The 20606-nt window shown below is 55.3% G+C and overlaps 2 protein-coding genes across 3 annotated transcripts in view; one reads left to right on the top strand and one right to left on the bottom strand.

The window, feature by feature from the left end:
• The window catches only part of LOC122370713 (rab3 GTPase-activating protein catalytic subunit-like), a 52201-nt gene that overhangs the window by 16356 nt on the left and 15239 nt on the right, over positions 1 to 20606 (bottom strand). The gene's annotated exons all lie outside the window — the stretch shown is intronic.
• On the top strand, positions 2244 to 18913 carry LOC122370721 (vasorin-like). 2 transcript variants are annotated; one of them, XM_043346582.1, is made up of 7 exons: positions 2244 to 2389; positions 11676 to 12541; positions 13302 to 13617; positions 15086 to 16027; positions 16266 to 16433; positions 16920 to 17027; positions 17447 to 17490. In XM_043346582.1, the coding sequence occupies exons 2-6, from the start codon at positions 11684 to 11686 to the stop codon at positions 17000 to 17002; spliced, it is 2367 nt and encodes a 788-aa protein (XP_043202517.1). In that variant the 5' UTR covers positions 2244 to 2389; positions 11676 to 11683; the 3' UTR covers positions 17003 to 17027; positions 17447 to 17490. The 2 variants fall into 2 exon arrangements, with proteins under 2 accessions (XP_043202517.1, XP_043202506.1); XM_043346571.1 differs by lacking the exon at positions 16920 to 17027 and having other exon boundaries at positions 17447 to 18913.

The raw sequence follows: 20606 nt of genomic DNA, 5'->3' as shown, positions 1-20606 counted from the left end.
CGCAAGACGCACCTACCACACACAAGTTCATGATCCCCACGAACCCACATCAGCGTCCGTTCGCTTGGTGTGTGACCCCTTGACCTTTGGCCGCGACAACTGCCAGCTTGCTGGAGCACCCCTCCCTACACGCGCTGCCCCGCCCGCTCCCCTCCCTCCCCCCGGGGTCGTGTCACGAAGGTTCGGGCTTACGCTACTACCGGCCGCTGCGCAGCTGTCACCTAGCGCTTGGGAATGTGTGGTCTGGTGCGGATTCAGCCAACTACCGGCTCGCGACACCAGCGCCACGTAGTGGCGACGGTACATTCTTTTTAGACACACTGTACGATCTGCCTCTCGATACGATCGGAGGTCATTACAAAGTCGGGTCGCCTTTGAGCGGAGTCTAGTTCTGGTCGCCAACAAATCATCCATGGTTCAAAGCTAGGCCAAATTGTATGCCAAGTATTTAAAGTGGACTGTATCAAACAAGTTAGACTACAAACCAATCCAACCGACTGATAACAACACAGCCGACCGGACCGTGTCAAACAAAACTAGACCGGCAAACCAATTCAGCCGACTGATAACAACACAGCCGAATGAACCGTTTCAAAGAATCAGACCGAAACGTCGATCCAACCGACTGATAACAGCACAGCCGATCGAACCGACCATCCGGCCCGGAGGACTATGTTACAATTCCAAGTTAAAGAGTGTATAGATACACCAGGAGGATGTATTTTAGCAACCAGAAAACCAGACAAACCAGTTCACTCACCAGAAAACAACGCCCACTGTCAGAGACTCTAGAGCCACCAATTGCCAGCGGAGCAACGGCCGCAGTGCCGGCTCTACCCTTAACCTATATGACAAATGAATCCCGAGAAGATATGCTCGAGGACTACCCCAAAAAATACCGCCCTTCAAGCCGACATGATGTCGGGTACAAAGTGAAATTGTTAAGTTGGTGCGTTGGGTCCAAATCTGTCACAGAGACCGGCAGATCAAACCGATCCCTTAATTTTGCAGACGCATGTATAAACGAGCCTCCTTACCCCGGTAGACAGCCAGGCAGACCGACTACCGATTTCCAGACAGCCGTTTATACATGAATCTGTGGATCTGAGTTTCTGAAACGGCCGGGCAGACCGATCCTTCCACTGCGATCCAGCGACACACCCGGCCGCGTCCAATGCTAGAGCCCAACTCCCTGCGCACCGCCGCGACCTAACTCGACTACAGCTCGAACCACGTGATTCAACCGGCCAATCCCGAGGCGCGCGTGCCCCTGAACGCAGGCTGTGCCGCAGAGCGGCGCGGCAGCTCTGCTCGGCGGCCGGCTGGCGAGCCCAGCGCCGGCACGGGGTACATGATGCACATAATACACATAATAAAAGAAAACACTTCTTAGGCTAAAGTAGCAAACCTTAACAAGAGGAGTAACTTCCCATACGCAGCTACAATGAAACAGATCGTAACCATACAGCCTACCAAATTCGGTTATACGAGGCAGCGAGCATCCTTTCCTGTGAACACGACCGACTTTCCTGCCCATGGCACGCAGCATTGGTCATACCTCAAATGCGAGCACGTGGGGTGATTGGTCATGTCAGAAACGCGAGCACGTGCGGAGGGACGAGCGCACGCGACACACCAGATGTGTCTGACGACAGGAAACAGCGACCGATCTTCATGCGAGGACGATGCTACTGTGATTTCCAGATATTTGGCAACGGGAAAATTAATGACTAATCAGGTTTAAGCGTGGCAATGCCAAGGTGATGTCGGTGACGTCACAGTTCCACGGAGCAGAGATCAGGCGGAAAGATGTGTTTTATGAATCTAGAACGTCTAATAGCAATACGACAACTCGTATGCAATCAAACATAGAATGAATGCCAACATTTAGGAAGGATAAATTGAGAACCATGAAGAGATAGACTCAAAGTCTGAGAATAAGTAGATGAAGAACGCATTATCCAGTAACTATACAGACACCCTCGTCTCACTTCCCTTCTTGTTCATTGTCATCAGCATTCACCAGCATCACCTCTAAGTTTAGAAGAAGCCAACTCCAGAGGCAGCATCCCACAGCGTAGCCGTGTGGTGCGGATTCACCATGGCACTCCATCACCTGCCGCTGACGTCACCCACTGATGACATCACCAATGTGACGTCACACGGCAGTGTCGGCCGCCTCCTGGGCAGCGGCGGCGCGGAGGCGGCGGTCGACCTGCCGGCCAGTTTACGGTGAACGGCGCCCAGGTACAGACGGCGCGCGTGGCGGCTGGTCAGTGCGGTCACGTGGTCGGTAGGTCATGTGTCAGCAGTGAGAGACGCTCCCGACGCCGTTAACACAGACACGGAAGTACAGAGAGAGCCCGGAGAGACAGAGGAGCGAAACCAGGTAAGTTCACGGCCAGCGGCCATGTAACACGAGCTACGGGTGGTGATGATATAAAAACTTTAAACTCAAGAAATTGAGCCTGAGAATCGCCTGAGAAACGTGGAGTCACAAATAGCTTCTTCCTCTAGGAGTGAGCCCATCGGGCCTAAACCGCGAAGGCCGATGATAAAATTCAGGGAAATCGATCGTCGTGCAGAATTAGCATCGCTCCATTCAAGTATAGAATACCAATCGGTTGGTTCAGCCATCCCAGAGCAGCTTCCCCTGTCGACCAAAGGCGCACCGATCTCCCCGCTCAGTCACACCTGCATCTCGGAAAAGAGTTGAACGAGCTGTCTCAACGACAGTTGCTGCACACGCACTCGCTGTCAGACTCCAGACATCTGGCTGTCCCGTGGGCATTAGCCCACGGGACAGCCAGATGGCAGGTGGCTGAATACCAGCGGTCAGAGCGGGCAGGACTGTGACCCGAAGGCGACAGGCGCTCCGGTCGGGTGTAAGGCCGCAGTCAGACGGGAGGTAGGAGTTTGGTTAAACACAGACCTAGCAGCAGAGAGGCCGGAGCCGGGAGCCAGGAGATGGGCAGCTCTGTCAAATGTCCTCGGTTATGAGTCATAGGTGGAGAGTCAAAAACCCATCGTGGGTCAGAAGTCAAATTCGAAAGAAGTCATGAGTGGGCCAAGGCCACGCAACAGGAGAGAGCGAATGGTGCTAGCTTGAAAACTTGAGGACTTACGAACATGAACATACAATAACTTGAAACCCTTGAGAGTCAGAGTCAGGTGTGAGACCTTTAACTAGTGGGCTCCGCCGTTGGCCCGTGCCAGCGAAAGGCACCCAGCCCGACCACGGCGGCGGCGCGGACTCGCTGGCTGGTGGGAGGTGCCCGGTGCTGCCGGGTCGTCATGATGTAACCGTGGCCAGCTTTCCAGCGGCAGTGGCGCGCCGGCCGTGAGAGCCGAGAAACCGGCACCGATCCCAGAGTCCCGAGCCGGGGCACCTCCCTTCGTGATCACTTATCGCCGAGGTGATCAATGTTAAAAGCATATCATTCTTACAGTTTCGTGGGCAAGAAACAAGGCTCGCGCAGAAAGCTGAAACCACCTAGTCCCTCAATCACCTCAGATCCGAACGAACCACCACAGCTGCCGTCCGTCAGAACTCCGTACCGGAAATTCTCGGACGTCTCTGCCCCGCCGCAGGCCGGGACTAATAACTGCACACCTGCTGTCAGGAGGACGCTCCGCTCTCCCCTGGGGCCAGACTGCCTCGTGTCCAGCCCCAGCCACAGGCATGTCGGACCGCAAGGGCCTTCACCTCTGGCCGTATAAAAACACCGCCACACGCCGGAACAGGCGGCGTCCGCACGGCGGGGTCGACTGCCCTCTCTCTCTCTCTCTCTCTCTCTCTCTCTCTCTCTCTCTCTCTCTCTCTCTCTCTCTCTCTCTCTCTCTCTCTCTCTCTCTCTCTCTCTCTCTCTCTCTCTCTCTCTCTCTCTCTCTCTCTCTCTCTCTCTCTCTCTCTCTCTCTCTCTCTCTCTCCTCTTTTCTCTCTCTCTCTCTCTCTCTCTCTCTCTCTCTCTCTCTCTCTCTCTCTCTCTCTCTCTCTCTCTCTCTCTCTCTCTCTCTCTCTCTCTCTCTCTCCCTCCCTCCCTCCCTCCCTTCCTCCCTCCCTTTCCCCCTCTCTCTCTCCCCCATATGTCTGTGAAGGCTCACTCATCTCTTCCGATCCGACAAATCGAGACCATTGTCTGATATCCTTTCCGACGTTCTCGTAAACTCGAGTTAGCTAACTCCAGTTACGTTTCTAGTACTCCTTGACATCCACCAGCAAAGACTGCACTCACCGGGTTCAAAGAGTGATTCGCCGATGTACCGCAAGGTCCACACCGTGAGGTCCGATCACTGCGCTCGTGACCGGACAGCGGCGTCTCCTGTGGAGCGGCGTGACAGCGGGAAGTGTCCGGCCCGACCTCTACCCTCCCCTCCTTCCCCCGTGACCCCTCACTCCGCTGTCATCCTCTGAATCCCGGAGTGAGCGCAGCGCATCCCTCCTCGCATCCACGCGGCACCGTTTCCCGACAGCTCATCGACCACCGGCAGAAAAACCATGCGGCCGTCTCCACGCCGGCGCGTTCCCGTCTCCTTGGCGGCGCGTTCCCATCTCCACGCCGGAGTGAGTCGGTCACTGCTCTCGACGGAGCGTCGGCGACGGCGGATATCGGGGACGACAGCACACTGGTGGTGGTTGTGTAGACCGCAGTGACCTGTCCGACTGACCGCGGGCCAGGGCAATTCATCGCTGAGGCGCCGGTCGTTTACCGGAACCGTCACGTGGCTCCGCTGTCTCCGACCGGACATGCCACCGCGAGCGGTCGGCCAAGTTCGGACGACCTTCCGGTGATCGGCGGTCAATGACTCGGTGATTCGCTGACTCGTTGACTCGTTGACTCGGTGACTCGGCGACCCATTTCCGCACCTGAGTCATGCTGATGCGTTCTCACCCACTCTCATTTGATCCGCACACTGCATTACAGCACTGGGAGGGTGCAGGCTTCACTGCTGCTACCGAATGCAGGTTCACAAACACGGCTGTTATTCATACTCCCCACACGCTCATACGGCTTTACAAACCGGTCGCAATTGCTAGCTTCGTGAAAAGACTTGACACGATGTTATTACGCCTTGTGCGGGAATAGCTAGGCAGGTCATAGTTCAGATTAACAACGGCCTTGTCGGGTAATCGTCCGAAATTGGCACCACTTTCCGGAAGTCAGCTTTCGGAGCGTTTAAGAGCTCGCAGTGTTGCGCAAGAGGCGACCACATCCTCGCGGCTCGACACCGCCGCGCCGGCACGCCGCCTGCCGCGCTGGTGCGAGTGGTACGGTTCAGGGCAGAGCTGTCTCTCACCGCGACAGAAGAGGAGGCTGCATTCTGCATACCAGGTCGGGCACCGGGACATGGCACCTTGTTCGGATGCTGACGACGCTTAACCCTCGCCCATGTAGGGGGGGGGGTTGGTGCAACCCCCCCTGAGGTTTTTCGGAAATAGTGCAAAAACGGCGGCGCGCAGCGCCGCCAAATTTTGGGTACCTTATGGGGCAAACCTTGCGCATCTTTTGATAAAAAAATTTGACCGGGTCATGTCAGGTCACGGAGTTATGACGTCACAAAGGGAACAGCCTCCGGCCGGATTTTCACAAACTGAGTGCCAACGCCCGAGGTTTCCTGCCGGTGGTACGGAGATCGGTTGATGGATCGTGATGAAACTTCCCATGCATGTTGGGGCAAGTATTGGCTATCATATGGCATAAGAAACTTGACCGGGTCAGGTCAGGTCACGGAGCTATGACGTCACAAGAGGAACAGCGTCCGGTACTATTTTTGAAAAGCGCCCGAACCACTATTTTGCTAATTCTTGTCACCTCAGTGGGAATATGCAGCAATATTAGCTTCTATAGGGAGCAAATGGACCTCCCAAATCCAAAAATACAATCAGATTTCAAAAATTTAAATTTTTATTTTTCGAATTTCTGCCGCCGACTGTGACCTTGCCGACTTCCGGCGCTCCCAACGCGCCATTTTTAGAGCTAGGGAAACGAAATACATACCAAACGATAGAGAATTGATCAAGGAACACGATAGTGAAGGTTTCAAGTCGATATCTCCAACCGTTTCGCCGCAATCGCCGCGGAAAGTTGAAAAAAGTCTATTTTTCCGAAAATTTGACCTTTGACCGGTCAAAAGTAGGTCAAATGTTGACCTAGGACCAAAAAATATACCACCAATCGCGAGATCTCGGCGAGAGCAATCCGTTGGTCTTTTCCGCTAAGCTCTACGACGCTCCGTTTTCAAACGCCAAGGGGGGGGGGTCGCACCAACCCCCCCCCCCCCTGCATGGGCGAAGGTGGCAGATCGCCGTTTACGGGCGAGGGTTAAGTCGCCGATCTTTCGAGGTCAAGGCAGCTGACTGATGGGCACAAGTACCATAGCCAGGGACCATCCCATAAAGCTTTATCCCGCCGAGACAGTGCCGTGTGGGATCGCCAATTCGCCGCTCGGGAGTTAGCACGGTGTTCGACACACACCTTCTCAGCGGTGCCAGCCGACCCGGGGTACGACCTTCGCCGCACCCATCCGACTCCTCTCATTTGGGGGGCCAGGGCTGAGCATCGCCCGCGGCCATCACAGCTCAGCCGTCACTCCGACGCACCCTATTGGCGCCGGCAGTCTGATCGACTTTTTGCACGACCTCTGAGATAAGATCGCTAAGATCGCTCTCAATCGCCGTGCATCTCGTTACTGAAATACCCAGCGCTAAAAGCCGAGCCATAGTCCTGACAATGGTCACGGCCACGGAATAGCATACTCGAGTGTTGCACATGCCTCGGCGGGTGGCAAATGCGGCAGTCATTGACGACAAGTCGTGGTGACCTCTGGTGACCTGAGGTGACCTCTCGGAGCCTCTGGTGACCTCAGGTAACCCCAAGTCAATTACAGTGCACAGAAATCGACAGTCACTGTCCGTCGGAACGCGTCTGCGTGCGTTTCTCAACACGCCGTGCAGCGTTGGTTCGGTCAGCGACCAGCCGGCTGCCGCACGAGCAAATCGGCCCGCAGCGCGCCCGGTCACGACCCGTGTCATTACAATGCGGCCGGCCTCCAGACGGACCGGGCTCTCTGTGAGGCCGTTCTTCGCCTCGTGGCTGACGCAGCGCGGGTTCGAGGTCGCAAACGGTGCACGGAGATAGACGCTGTGATATTTTCCATGCATTTTCAGCAGGCTTCCATTTCAACTAGGTCACAGTTCGTTCACTTTTGAGACGGCAAGAGGCGGGCAAAACGTTAAGGATTCGGTGGAATCTCGGCCATTCGACGTTCCTCTTACGTCACTGGCAAACGGAGGCCCTGTGTCCCTGCATATATGCTAAACAGCGACAGAGGTCGCCGGCTGGCAGCATACCGGCCGACTCAGTCGGGCGGCTCGCCTAACTGCCAAATAGTGCGATTGTGAGTCGGCTTTTCCATAAAACAGGAGGCTGTTCGGAGCCCCGTTAGTGGCGTAACTGTGTAAAGTCGTGTCATTGTTCGCGGTGTGTCGAAGAGCTGCGACGGAGAAGGCGGCGTTCGGACTGAAAACGGCAGCGGAGGGCTGATGAAGTATTGATGAGAGTTGTTGGGCGGTGGTGGCGGCGGTCGCCGAAACTGAGAGTCTGCTCCTGGCCTCTGCTGGGTGCGTGGGAGGGGCAGAGGGACTCCGTCCAGAGAGAGAGAGAGGGGGGAAGGAGGGAGGGAGGGAGGGAGGCCCGTCAGCTGGCCGCCCGACCAGATGGCGTCAGCGGCGGGTCAGTGACACGGCCCGAGGCGGCCTCGGCCGTGAGCCGGAGCTGCCGGAGACTGCCGCAGCTGCCGGAGACTGCCGCAGCTACCGGAGAATGAGACGGAGGCAGCCGCAGCGCAGCGAGACGAAAAACAGCCGAAAGGGGCAAGGTCATAGACTTATCCGTGATTTTCGGCAGAACATTCATCAGTCAGGAAGCGACTGTTCCAGCGTCTTGCTCAACTCCGTCAGAATATTCAACGAGGCTCTGACTGGTAACAGGAAGAAGCTGCCAGATGTTTGCCAGAAGAGACTGCAACGATACGGTCCAACGAAACTCGAAATTCGACAATCGCTGGCATCACAGCATCTGAATATGCATTGACCATGTGGTCTGTGAAAGTTAAAAACGGCATCCATTTACAAGCAAATTAGACAGCATCCACACACTAAATTTTGCACAGCATCCGTGTCGGTGTCTCCCACGCGTCTCTCGTTCTCCGCCGAGACGGGGACCATTACCGGCATTACTACCCCATAACTCGGCACTGGCGGCTGTCGTTCTCCCATCATTACGCGGCGCCGGCTGACGCTGCTCTGTTGGTCAGCTGTCTCGGCCACACGGGCCTGTCTCGGTCGGTTACCGACCGTGTCAGTCAGAAGACTGAGCGGTCTGGCGGGGCGAGGCCTGGTCTGGCGAGGTGTGGTCTTTGTGGTCTATGAGCTGAAGCTGGAAGCTAGCCAACGTATGAGAGACGCTCGTTACTTCATCATTCATCCAAAGCTAACTAGGTCGGCGCGCCAGAATGTTGCTTGTCAGTCAAATGTGGTGGGTGTTCTTGTTGGTTGGAAAAGAATAGCCCGCCGTCAGTCTGCTAGGTAATCCATCCTTTAGGCCGTTGACGGAAAACGCATCAGTGTTCAGTCAGATGGTTAGTTTGCTCATCATGCCGCATTTGACATAGTCTGCTACATCCTGTCTACCTTACGAAGTTCTCCCATAATCATCCCGGTTCAAAAGACGATGTCATCGCCACCGACACGATCATTTGTCGGCCACATCACATCATCGTCCACTCAGCGTCCATCGGCCATCCAGCCGGCAATCGCCGCACGGTGCGCCGCTTACGGTTCTGTCGGAAGTGGCAATCCCGACGCGCGCGCTTCCGTCGACGTTTGCGGCGCGTCACGACGAGCGCGAGTGACACGCGCCGCTGCGCGTCAGAATCGCCGCTGTGCGTCAGATTCGCCGCCGGCGGCCACCAGACAAATCAGCCCGGGTAGCGGGACAGAGGCAGGAAGCGGCGCCGCATGACGGGCACACACTGACCGAGTGACTGAGGCGCGGAGGAAATTAGCGGGGCTGATCCGACCCAGCTGGGATAGACGGACTGGGTCGCTATGTCCTGAGCTGTTGATAAGATACTCGTGGGTTGGGCAATAAGTTCCAAGTTGTAACATCGGACAGCTCATGATGCTACAATGGTTTTGTAAAAACGTGAAGCAGCGGTTTTTCTTAATCATCTCTCAGGTGGCCTTAAAAAATAACTGTTTTATATAAAAGATCACCCGTGTGACGGGCTATCGGCTGGACGAATGCGGACGGAACTGGCCCAGGATGGATCGGACCGGGCCGACCACAGCCGGCCTCGGGCCAGTAATGGGAGGCTCCATCTCGGCTAACACCTGCCTGTCGGATCTCCGGCGCCTCACATGACCCGGCCCGCTACTTAGTGGTGTGAGGAATGGTGCGCTAACGCGTCACTGACGTCTGGGGTTCATCTAATGGTTTAGGGTGTAAGCGCTTCATATTGGTATGGATTGGTAGCGTCTCGAGTGTGAATGACTCGAGTGTCTTTCGGTAACTTTATCGTCCAATCGAAGCGTTATCAAAGCAAATCGGTCAGTGTTTCAGAAAGCAGATATTCCGGTGTTGTGGCGAACATCTTTATATTCCACATGTTACTCAATTTCCGTTTCCGCAGATTCTACTTCGGTGTGAAACCAAGGTCGTAAATACATAAAAGACAACGAAAACACCAATTGGTGTTCATTGTGCAATAATTAACTTTGCATGTCTCTAATTCCGGTTCCAGGCGCGACGATGCGTTCAACAGAGGGACGCAGAGATGGCTGAAAGGCATCACGTACTCTACATCGTGGGCATAGTGATAGGAACAGATAAGGACGACATGGACAAACGAAAGTGAAAAGAAGATGAGGAAATAGTTCGGGAGATGGGGAAAGTGGACCAGCACTTCTCAAAACTAGTTTGAACTGCTACGTAATACCAAATGTTACAAATCGGACAGACGTGCTTGGAAACCTCAAAAAACACATGACCTTATCAACCAAGTCACGTTCGTTTAGTTATCCATCTAGCTCCAGCTCTCATCCCTTTTTAGCTACCGCACCCGCTCCGCCAGCCAGCCCGAGCCAGTTCTGGCATCTCCGCCGCGGCGGTGGCAGAGGAGGCGGCGGTCGTTGACCGGCCAGCTCGCGCCGCTCCGTCCGTCTGTCCGTACGGGTCCGGTCACACCGCGGGCACCGGGCCGTGACCGGCCAGCGCAGTGGTCGGAGCTAGCCGTACTGACGCCGAGGAGACGGGATGTATAGGTATAAACCGTACCTTCATGTGTGCTGGGTCCGGAGATATGCAACCCTGGTTCTGGCGGTTTAATTTTGTTTATGATGATTATGATAAGCAGGATAAGAGAAAGAACAGCAGAAACATTTGGATCAAGATTAGGCAGAATGAGATGAGTGCAGGGAAATTGTGCAGTGGTGGGGTAAGCCGAGAAAGGATGTGAAACGACGAGATAAAATAGAAAATGGAATGACCGGAACCAAATGGATAACACACTCGGTCTAAGGAACAAAGTGAATAACGGCTTTCCTTCCGAACAGACCGGAGCTGCTAACAGACGGCAGTCGTCTCAGACCCGCGTGTTCGTTACGATATGAGCCAATCACCGGCCACCATAAAGCCATTCACCGACCCGTCCACAAAGGAAGACTACCAATCCCTTGACATACCGTCGATCAAAGGCATTCGATTTGACAATTAGTGGATAGCGGACACGTGAGCGGGACCGGGAACGTAACGGGGCCGGCCGTCACAGCGTCGGATAATTGTCTGAATACGGCGGTAACGCTGGACACCGAGCACCCGAGCGTGTCATGGGAAAACGGCCCTGCGCGGGAGTCAGTGTTGACGGAAGAGATGTGGGCACGATAGCATTGTTCGCGCTGACGGCATGAACCAGTGGCGACAGAATGTTTGGCCGCAAGGTGACGATTTACTTCATGCCTACATAAATAATCCAATCAAGTCATTTTGAGAATACTAAGATGAAGATAATATATCAGTATGTAACGTTTATTGCCAATCAAGTGCAACTAATGTAGAATGTAAATAACATCGTGATGGACCACAAATCGTACCACATAGTTAGCACAAAACAACAGACTCAGGTCTAGTCACTCGTAAAAACGGCGTCTTCATATCGTTGTCCGGTGCGTGCCATCGTGGGTCATTAACGGTCTGACCCAATAACCCACTAATTAGGGGCACGGGAGGGTGGTGACAAGTGGTCCGGACCCGGTCCCCATCCGGACACCGGTCTAGGTCCTGGTCCTCGGTCCACAGAGACCGGTCCGGTACCGGCGGGGTCATTAGTAAGGTCAATGCAGGATGTGACAAACCGACACGGAACAACGAGGCTGGCCGGGGATGTTGCACAGATAATGTGCCATCTTTAGAAGGGAACTTCTCGTGCCACAAACCACCTGATCCATGACTCAACGTGACCCGGAGTACGAATGCGGTTATACTATGAACACTGTGACTAATCACCAATGACTAATGCTCACGGCGGAGTTCGATCTCGGCTCCGCGTCCCAGTCTGTCACAGTGGACCGCGGGGTCTCCGGCGCCGCTCCTGACCCGTCCTTCTGTCCGTTTCAGCCGTCACGATGCGGAGACCGCTGCTAGCCGCGCTGCTGGCGCTGGCCGCCGCCTCCTCCGGCCGCGCCCAGTGTCCCTGGCCGAGGGATATGGCCGACCTGCACGGCTCCTGCGTGTGCGCGCGGCCCGCCGGAGCCGCCCTCTCCGTGCAGTGCCAGTTCGTCGACTTCAGCCGGCTGCTGGGCGCGCTGCGGGCCGCAGTGCCCAACCAGGAGCTGGACCTGCTGTACGTCACCAACAGCACCATCCGCAGTCTGCCCAGCAACGTGTTCGCCAACATCCCCGTGCAGAACATCCAGTTCTCCGACTGTGACCTTGAGGCCATCGCGCCGGGCGCGTTCGCCGGCCTGGAGTCACGGCTGCGCAACCTCAACCTGGCGTCTAACGCTCTGACAGACGTGCCCACCGAGGCACTTCAGAAGCTGAAGCGACTCGAGCTGCTGGACCTATCCAAGAACCGGATCGAGTACGTCGCCGACGGCGCCTTCAAGACGCTCTCGCTGCAGACGTTGAAGTTGGCCGACAACAACCTCACCCTCAGCGGCGGCGCCTTCTCCGGGCTCGACAAGTCGCTGAAGAACCTGAACCTGAAGGGCACCGGACTACGCTCGCTGCCCGAGGGTGTCAACAGCCTCTCCAGCCTCGCCTTCCTGGACCTGGCCCAGAACAGCATCACCCAGCTCCCCACAGCCGCCTTCGCCGGCATGGGATCTCTGACGGCGCTCAACCTGGAGCGGAACCTGATCCAGGTGTTGGAACCGACCGTCTTCCGGGGCGTGAACGACACGCTCAGTTCGCTCAGCCTGCTGAATAACCTGATCGCCGACTTTCCGACCGACGCCATGAGGATCATGGGGCGACTTAGGGTGAGTACTTTTTATGAACGGGGGTTTGGGTACTTATGTGGGGAGCCTACGAAATAGGTACTCTCTAGCCTACGCAACAGCGTCAAAAGTTGTAAATAAATTGCACAGCAAATACACGTATAAGACGTTTTGCACATTTCACCAAATAAAGCTCATTTTGGCGCTGAATAGAAAATTGACACAATAAACGAAAAAGAATTTCACCGAAACGGAAACGCGCGTATCTCTAGCAAAGTACGTGAAATACAGAACATATCAAAACTTCGGATCGAGGCATGCGGTAATGTTTCCTGTACAAACTCACGACAGAAATGAGAAACGTCGCGCCATTTTCCTTCTCACACGTCTGGGACGCAGTCACGACTCTAACGCGCAGAAATTCCACCTCTGCGCGCAAAACCCGGCGCGCATGACTGGCCGCTGTCTGCATAACGGATCGGCGTCGGCCGGCGAGCTCTGCAAACCCGATCACCCGTGACGACCGGACGATCGATCAGCCGTAACAGAGACGGCGCTGCTTCAGCGGGCTTCTCGGACTTCGCCCAGTCGCGCCTACGACTGAAACTGGAACTGTTCCTAAAATCCCAATTCCGGTTGTGATGCATCAGCTAGTTACACTAAACAGCCATGAGAGTTCCCATTAGTCATCGTGTTTAGGAATGCTAACTATTGGCCAAGAAGCACACCACCATCATAATCGCGTCTCTCATCCGTACACCCGCGCTATTACAGCCGAGTCTCATGTCCCACGTCTCGACAGGTGCTCGACATCGGCTTCAACCTGCTGACCGAGCTGCCGGACAACTGTCTCAAGTCGATGACGTCGCTCACGCTGCTGGCGCTCGACGGGAACCCGCTGGCCACACTGCCGGAGGCGGCGTTCAGCCACCTGCGCTCCACGCTGCGCGGCCTCAGCCTGGGCGGCCGCTTCCTGACGTGCGACTGCCGCGTGCGCTGGATCGCCCAGTGGATCCGCGACGCCGACCTGCAGGTCACCAGTCGCGAGCGGAACCCGCAGTTCTGCGGCAGCCCGCCTGACTTCCGCGACCGCACATTCTACCAGCTCAACGTCGAAGGTAGGTTTGGACAGGGTAGCTGACGGGAGCTCTAAGTAGAGGTTTATAAACATGGCATAAGATAATTGAATTGGAAAACGACTTAACCCTCGCACGACCAGGCCATTTCTCATAACACGAACGACCAGGGGGGGGGGGGTTGTTACGACCCCCCCCCCCTGGCGTTTCGAAACGGAAGGTCGTAGAGCTTAGCGGAAAAAACCAACGGATTGCTCTCAACGAGATCTCGCGATTGGTGGTATATTTTTTGGTCCTAGGTCAACATTTGACCTACTTTTGACCGGTCAAAGGTCAAATTTTCGGAAAAATAGACTTTTTTCAACTTTCGGCGGCGATTGCGGCAAAACGGTGGGAGATATCGACTTGAAACCTTCACTATCGTGTTCCTTGATCAATTCTCTATCGGTTGGTATGTATTTCGTTTCCCTAGCTCTAAAAATGGCGCGTTGGGAGCGCCGGAAGTCGGCAAGGTCACAGTCGGCGGCTTAAATTCGAAAAATCAAAATTTAAATTTTTGAAATCTGATTGTATTTTTGGATTTGGGAGGTCCATTTGCTCCCTATAGAAGCTAATATTGCTGCATATTCCCATTGAGGTGACAAGAATTAGCAAAATAGTCGTTCGGGCGCTTTTCAAAAATAGTACCGGACGCTGTTCCTCTTGTGACGTCATAGCTCCGTGACCTGACCTGACCCGGTCAAATTTCTTATACCATATGATAGCCAATACTTGCCCCAACATGCATGGGAAGTTTCATCACGATCCATCAACCGATGTCCGTACCACCGGCAGGAAACCTCGGGCGTTGGCACTCAGTTTGTGTGAAAATCCGGCCGGAGGCTGTACCTCTTATGACGTCATAACTCCGTGACCTGACATGACCCGATCAATTTTTTTTCGGCAAAAGATGCGCAAAGGTTGCCCCAGAGGGTATTGAAAATTTCAGCCCGCTACGACAAGCCGTTTAGCGTGCACTTCGAAAAAACCTCAGGGGGGGTTGATACAACCCCCCCCCCCCCCCCCCTAGGCGTTCTAGGGTTAAGATATTCATTGTTCACCTCTTCACTGTGCAAGATTTGAAGAGAATCGAGAGGAATATATCTTGTTATATATTGTTTATTTTATGCATTTCGACATCAAAAGTTTTTCACTCGATCCGTTGAGATCTCCTAAACAAATTAAAATCAATCACTCACGAACCAGGTGACAGGCATAGAACGCTCCAACAGGCCTCAGTGTCACGCTTTGCGGCTCTGATAAACGCAGCCGATAAACCGTGAACGCAACACCGCCACTTGCGGGCTTTTAAATCGTGGGATGCCTGTTATGGTCGGGGACGCACCGTTGACTGTGCCGGTCACGGCGCGTCATCCATCAAACAGAATCACCGAGCCGGGACGGCACCCCGGCGTCCGCGCCCCACCGGTCCGTTCGACGTCCTATAACCCACTCCGCCCGCTCTCCTCAGAGTTTGTCTGTGTGGCCGAGACCACCACCACCGAGCGCCGACCGCCGTCCACGTCTCAGGAGACGACGACCGAGCGTCGGCGAACCACCGAGCGACGTCGCATCGCGCGGCCCCGTCCGCCGGCGCCGCGACCCACCGCCGCCCCCGCTGCGCCCGTCGAGACCACGCCGCAGCCGACGCCGCCGACGCGCCGTCCGACGGCCGAGGTGCAGATCACCCGGCGTCCCGAGGCGACCACCTTCCGGCCGGTGTACACCCAGCCGCCGTACCGGCGCGCGCCCTCCTCCGAGGCGCCCGTAGTGGCGGCCGCCGCGCCCACCGCCCGGCCCAGCCTCATCTTCAAGCCCGAGTCGGCGTTCGGCGGAGCGGCCTCGCGCACCGGCCAGGCAGCAGAGGAGGTGCGGGTGCAGGACGCGTACCGCCGCGGCAGCGCCGTAGTCATACAGTGGGAGTCGGATGTCCCCAACATCCTCGGCTTCCGAGTGGTGTACCGCCTCTTCGGCGACGACGTCTTCAAACAGGGTCCGCCGCTGGCGCCGTCCGAAAAGGAGTTCAAAATCAAGAACGTGCCGTCGCAAGAGTGCATCGTCGTGTGCGTGGTCTCTCTGGAGGACATCGACATCTCTCCAGAGACGGTGCCGCAGCGGCAGTGTCGCGAGATCCGCACGGACGCCGCCGCGCCCACGCACATGGACACGTTCGTGATCGCGGCGAGTGCGGCCATCTGCGGAACCATCGTCATCGCCGTCATCGTGTTCATCTGCTGCAACCGACGGCGCGGCCGCGAACGGAAGGATCCGCTGCCAGCCGTACTGGCGAACACGCCGGCGCCGCCTCTGGCCAGCATCGGCACACTGCGGGGCGCCAAGGACTGGGACCAGCTGTCCATGTACAGCCACCGCAGCATCCCCAGGGCAAGGATGTATCATATGGACGGAAAGGGTGAGTGACGAACGGCAGTGAGGGTAAATGGTGCGTGGTAGAGATGTACTGTGACTGCGATAGTCAAGGACTGATTTGAAATGTCACCATGTCCTTTTGGAGCTTGACGGAGTCTTGAACTTCAAGCTCTGTATGTTCTGTGTTCAGGCCTCTTAGCACAATACGCAGCCTGCAATACCAAGGCAATACCCACCCTGGCAGACCCCCGAGCTGACCATTTCTCTCTGACGCCCCATAGGTACCTCAAACCGGGACTTCTTGCCGGATGACGCGCGCTCGCAGGTCTCGAGGAGCTCGTGGCGGAGGCGCAGTCTGGCCGACGGTCAGTCGCTGCGCAGCTACTCGGCCATGTCGGGCCACTTCTCCACACACGGCGGAGGTCACGGCCTCGCGCTGCCCCGGCCAGGTCAGTGGATGGGCCAATCAGAGGCTGAGGAGAACGATAGCAGCCGGACGTAACCGCTTTGTCATATACTGAGCCAATCCAGTTCCACTGGCGAGAAGTATGGTCTGATTGACGTTTGCTAGTTGCAACGTCATCTAGCAATGAGATATAGATATGCTCAAAGAAAATTAAGGCTAGCTTGAAGCTTGAATGAATGAAGCTCAAGAGCAACACCTGAGCTAGCTAATCTTTTGCCCTTGAGAAAAACGTGTGCTCTGTACAGGAGGTTAATCGAAATAATATCCACTAACTCAAAATTAATGATCCGACTCGTTTTGCTTGCATCAAGTTCATCTTATGGTATTTCAAGCAACCATAGTGCGTATGCTTGATTTGCTGAAAAAAACAATACTATAAAGAGAAAGCCAAAATTGTCTAGCTTGAAGCGCTCGCTTAGCACTGCCATCATCGACTGACGGCCGCCTCTCGTCTGTTCTGTTCTGGTAGGTTCGGTGTGTTCGTCGGGGAGCTTGTGGCAAGATGCCTTACTTAGTGACCTGTACAGCTCTCAGCATGACATTCCCCTGTAGCGCGCCGGGACCGCGCCGGTGATAGGTATGTGACGTCCACCCGACACCTTGGCCTCTGTCTGTCTGTCCGTCCGTCTCTCTGATCGTCTGTCCGTCTTTCTATCGTTAGCACGAATCTCCCTGCTGCCATCTTGCATGCTGCTTCTTTACCCGGCGCTGCTATGATATTTGTGATATTTGAGTCAGACATTTGTAGTCAGGAAGAAGAATTAACCAAAACAGCGTTCTAATAATGCAATACGCTACTACGCTACTAATGCTCTGCTTCAAGTAACATTATTCGTTTGAAGAGATTCGATATAACAGCGTTATTTCAATGCAACACAGTTTTCCTTTGTATTTTCACTATTTTAGTTCACATTTTCACTGCATGTGGCTTTTCACATTATATACTCAATACTGTTTTGTGATTTGGTTCTAACCCCTCTGTCTGTTCCGTTTCAGAGCTGCGAGCCTCGCGCACGTCTCTGGCGTCCGGTTTCGGCGGGGGCGGGGGCGGGGGCGGAGGCGGCGACCGGCGCCGCAGCCGGCGGCAGTCCATGTCCCGTGACCGGAGTACGTCCCGGCTCTCCAGTCAGTTCACCGACGACACGGACGGCTGGACTGACCACGACATGGACATCTACATGGCGGCCAACGCCACCGCGCGCAACGGCGGGCACAACCTCGTCCAGCTCTGAGGGCCAGCCTCGTCCAGCTCTAAGGGTTAACCTCGTCCAGCTATGAGAGCACGATATCGAACACCTCCAAGGGCGCGAGGTCGAACATATCTGAGGTCAAGGCGTCCAGCATGTCTGAGAACTCAGCCGCGTCCAGGACAAGGTGCGGTCGATATCTGGGGACTCAGCGTTGGCGAGGTCTAGGACCAGGAGCGATCGCGTCCAGTACCTCAAGCTGGACGTCTAAGAAAAGCCGGCACACGAAGAGCCGTCTGACCCTAGCGCCCGTCACCAAGGCACACCCTGACAAGTTATCCCGGGCGGCGTGGCCGGAGTGGTCGATTACATCACAGAAGAAACTCTGAGCTAGTGGCATCGCAGGGGCAGGACTCGCGTACCTCGAGTGACGAAATCAGATCGGCTGATCAGAGGGGGTTCAGACAGTGGCTAAGTGCCGGACCGTGCTGGACCGTGATGTGAGTGAGCGAGTGAGCGAGTGAGAGTAAGAGTGAGGAGTGCGCGCCCCGCGGGCGGCAGCGGTGGCGGCTGTGTGGGTCGTCCCGTATCTCGCCGCCCGGACAATGCGGGGCAGCACCGGAGTGGCGATCATGCTGCAGGCCTCATAGGAATGCCTTAGTACTGGTCGTTCGTGAGCCGGTCAGACTCCGGCACACTCCATATTCAGAAGCGGCCTAAGGCCTGATACAGCCCCCCCCCCCCCCCCCAGAGCAGCGAGACAGCGATAAACTGTGACCCCGGGCCAGGGCAGCTCGGTGGTTCTATTTGCAGCCATATTCGGTCATTTCAAACTCGCCGTGTTATGTCCGATCGTCAACAGCGATGTCGTTGTTTTGTATTTATGTTATGTGATTATGCTGTATAAAAATGTCGATTGTTTAGGATAGGTGAACGAATGTGTTGTGCTGTATGATGATTTTTCAAACAAAAATGCTGGATGTTTGGGATAGGTGAGTGAAAGAATGCCGTTCAAGTTCGAATGATGGGCGAGATAATATCAGTGATGTGAGGGAGAAGTTGTGGGGTGACATCAGTGACTGATGTCTGAGAGGGTCGGAACATGCCGGAGCCGACTGTGATGCTAACCGTGTTCCCCGCGTAACGTCACACCCGTGTGTGACGCTGTCCGGTCCTGCGACGTCACGGCATTGGTCCAGTGACGTGCGATGTTATCATTCTGGTGAAACACACCGGGAAACTGCTCAGCTATGAACCAATAAACGTCCCGTTGTGTAGCCACTGAATTTACGACGAGGATTAGTCGGGACCGGTGGGATTGGCTGGAAGGGACAGGCGGCAGGGAAACGGAACGGTACATCGGGAGATGGCCGGATGATAACGCACGAGTGAACGTCGGAAATAGCGCAACACACGAGTAAACGAAGCCGCGCACAATGATAGGTAGGTACTTACAATATATGGCACGAGACCTGGAAAATTGCGACTGTCACGTCCGCGTGCGAAGACGATACATTGTAGATATATAACTGATTCTTACCTCATGCCTCATTAGCATAGTTATATGAAAAGGACGAGGTTTTCATCGATGAGAAAGAGTCAATATATTGGATAGAAAAATACTTTGCTTGATTTATAATCCAGCCCAAGAATTCGTTATTGTAATCAGCTTCACACAAAATGCCCTAACCCTTGCCACACATAATCACATAGGGTTAGTCTTGCCCACAATCTATGAACTACCTCACTTAGCCGATATTACATTACGAAACTGGACCATTAAGACCACAGCTCTATAAGATCGGCTCATTAACCGATACCATCGATGGAGGAGGGCGGGGCACGCCAGATCACCGGGCACCGGGGTCACGACCCGGTCACCTCAGAGGTCACAGGTCAACGACTCAGCGACCTTGGTGCCGTGCTGGCCGGCGGCAGGCTCAGAAAACTATCAAACAGGTCTGCTATTCATGAGGAGAGCTGAACTGAAACGATTAACCCTTAAGCAGGAACCGTCTCGAGGTATGGAAATGCTGAAACGCGCGATACGCATCTGTATATCCATCTACATAACTTCACGATTCTCCTTTCTGTCCACAACCCAGTGCATTCAATAGACCACCCCGCCTACTACTCCCCATTACTGCCGCGCCAGCCGTCCATGCGCCGGGCTCCGTACGGTTATGGGGCGGGGGCGGGGGCGGAGCGGGGCCGGCTCCGTGCAGTGGTCAGTGGCCGGCGTCTGGCCGGCGCCCGCCGCGCCGGTCGGTGGACCGCGCTGTGTTATGAGCAGCTACTGGCGACCACCGCGCAGGGCTGACCACTGGCCGTCGCCGCCGGACGCGCCGACCGGGTGTTTTTGTGGCCACCGGATGGACAGAACAGGTGCGGGGCCGCCGACGACGACGGCGGGCGCGAGGCAGACAGAGGGGGAGGGGGATAGTGGACCGACGGCGAAGTTAGAGTTGGACACACGCCCAGATCAGATTAAAAAAGCTGCGATGCAGTCAGTAAACTAGAGTGAGAGCCATCCACACGTGCGGTTTGCCGTCAAGCCTACGGGCACATGCGGAAGCGAGAGTAGACTTCCCAAGAGCCGGCGCGCCACCAATAGACGTTTCCGCATATGATCAACTAACAGGCACCAGCAGCCCCAATATAACCCGGAAAATTCCGTGAGACCGGCGCGCTCGCTGTCCACCACCATCGACAGAGATTGTGAGATGTCAAAAGCTGGTTGGTATGCTCATAACGAATATCCGATCAATTTTGCATTGCATTGCACACAGAGGCGGATCCAGCTCAGAGGTTTGGGGGGGGGGGGCAAACCATAAAAATTTATCGATTCTTTCCATGCATCGTCCATAGGCGTAATGTTAAAATCATGCCGTTTGGGGGGGGGCAAATGCCCATTTTGCCCCCCCCCCTGGATCCGCCACTGATTGCACATGATTTCAGCGCTACAAAGA

The sequence above is a fragment of the Amphibalanus amphitrite genome, unplaced genomic scaffold (genome assembly GCF_019059575.1).
Source record: "Amphibalanus amphitrite isolate SeventyFive unplaced genomic scaffold, NRLGWU_Aamphi_draft 000035F_arrow, whole genome shotgun sequence".
NCBI lineage: Eukaryota > Metazoa > Arthropoda > Thecostraca > Balanomorpha > Balanidae > Amphibalanus > Amphibalanus amphitrite.
Note: the sequence above shows the minus strand (reverse complement) of the source record. Positions and strands in the feature narration are given on the sequence as shown.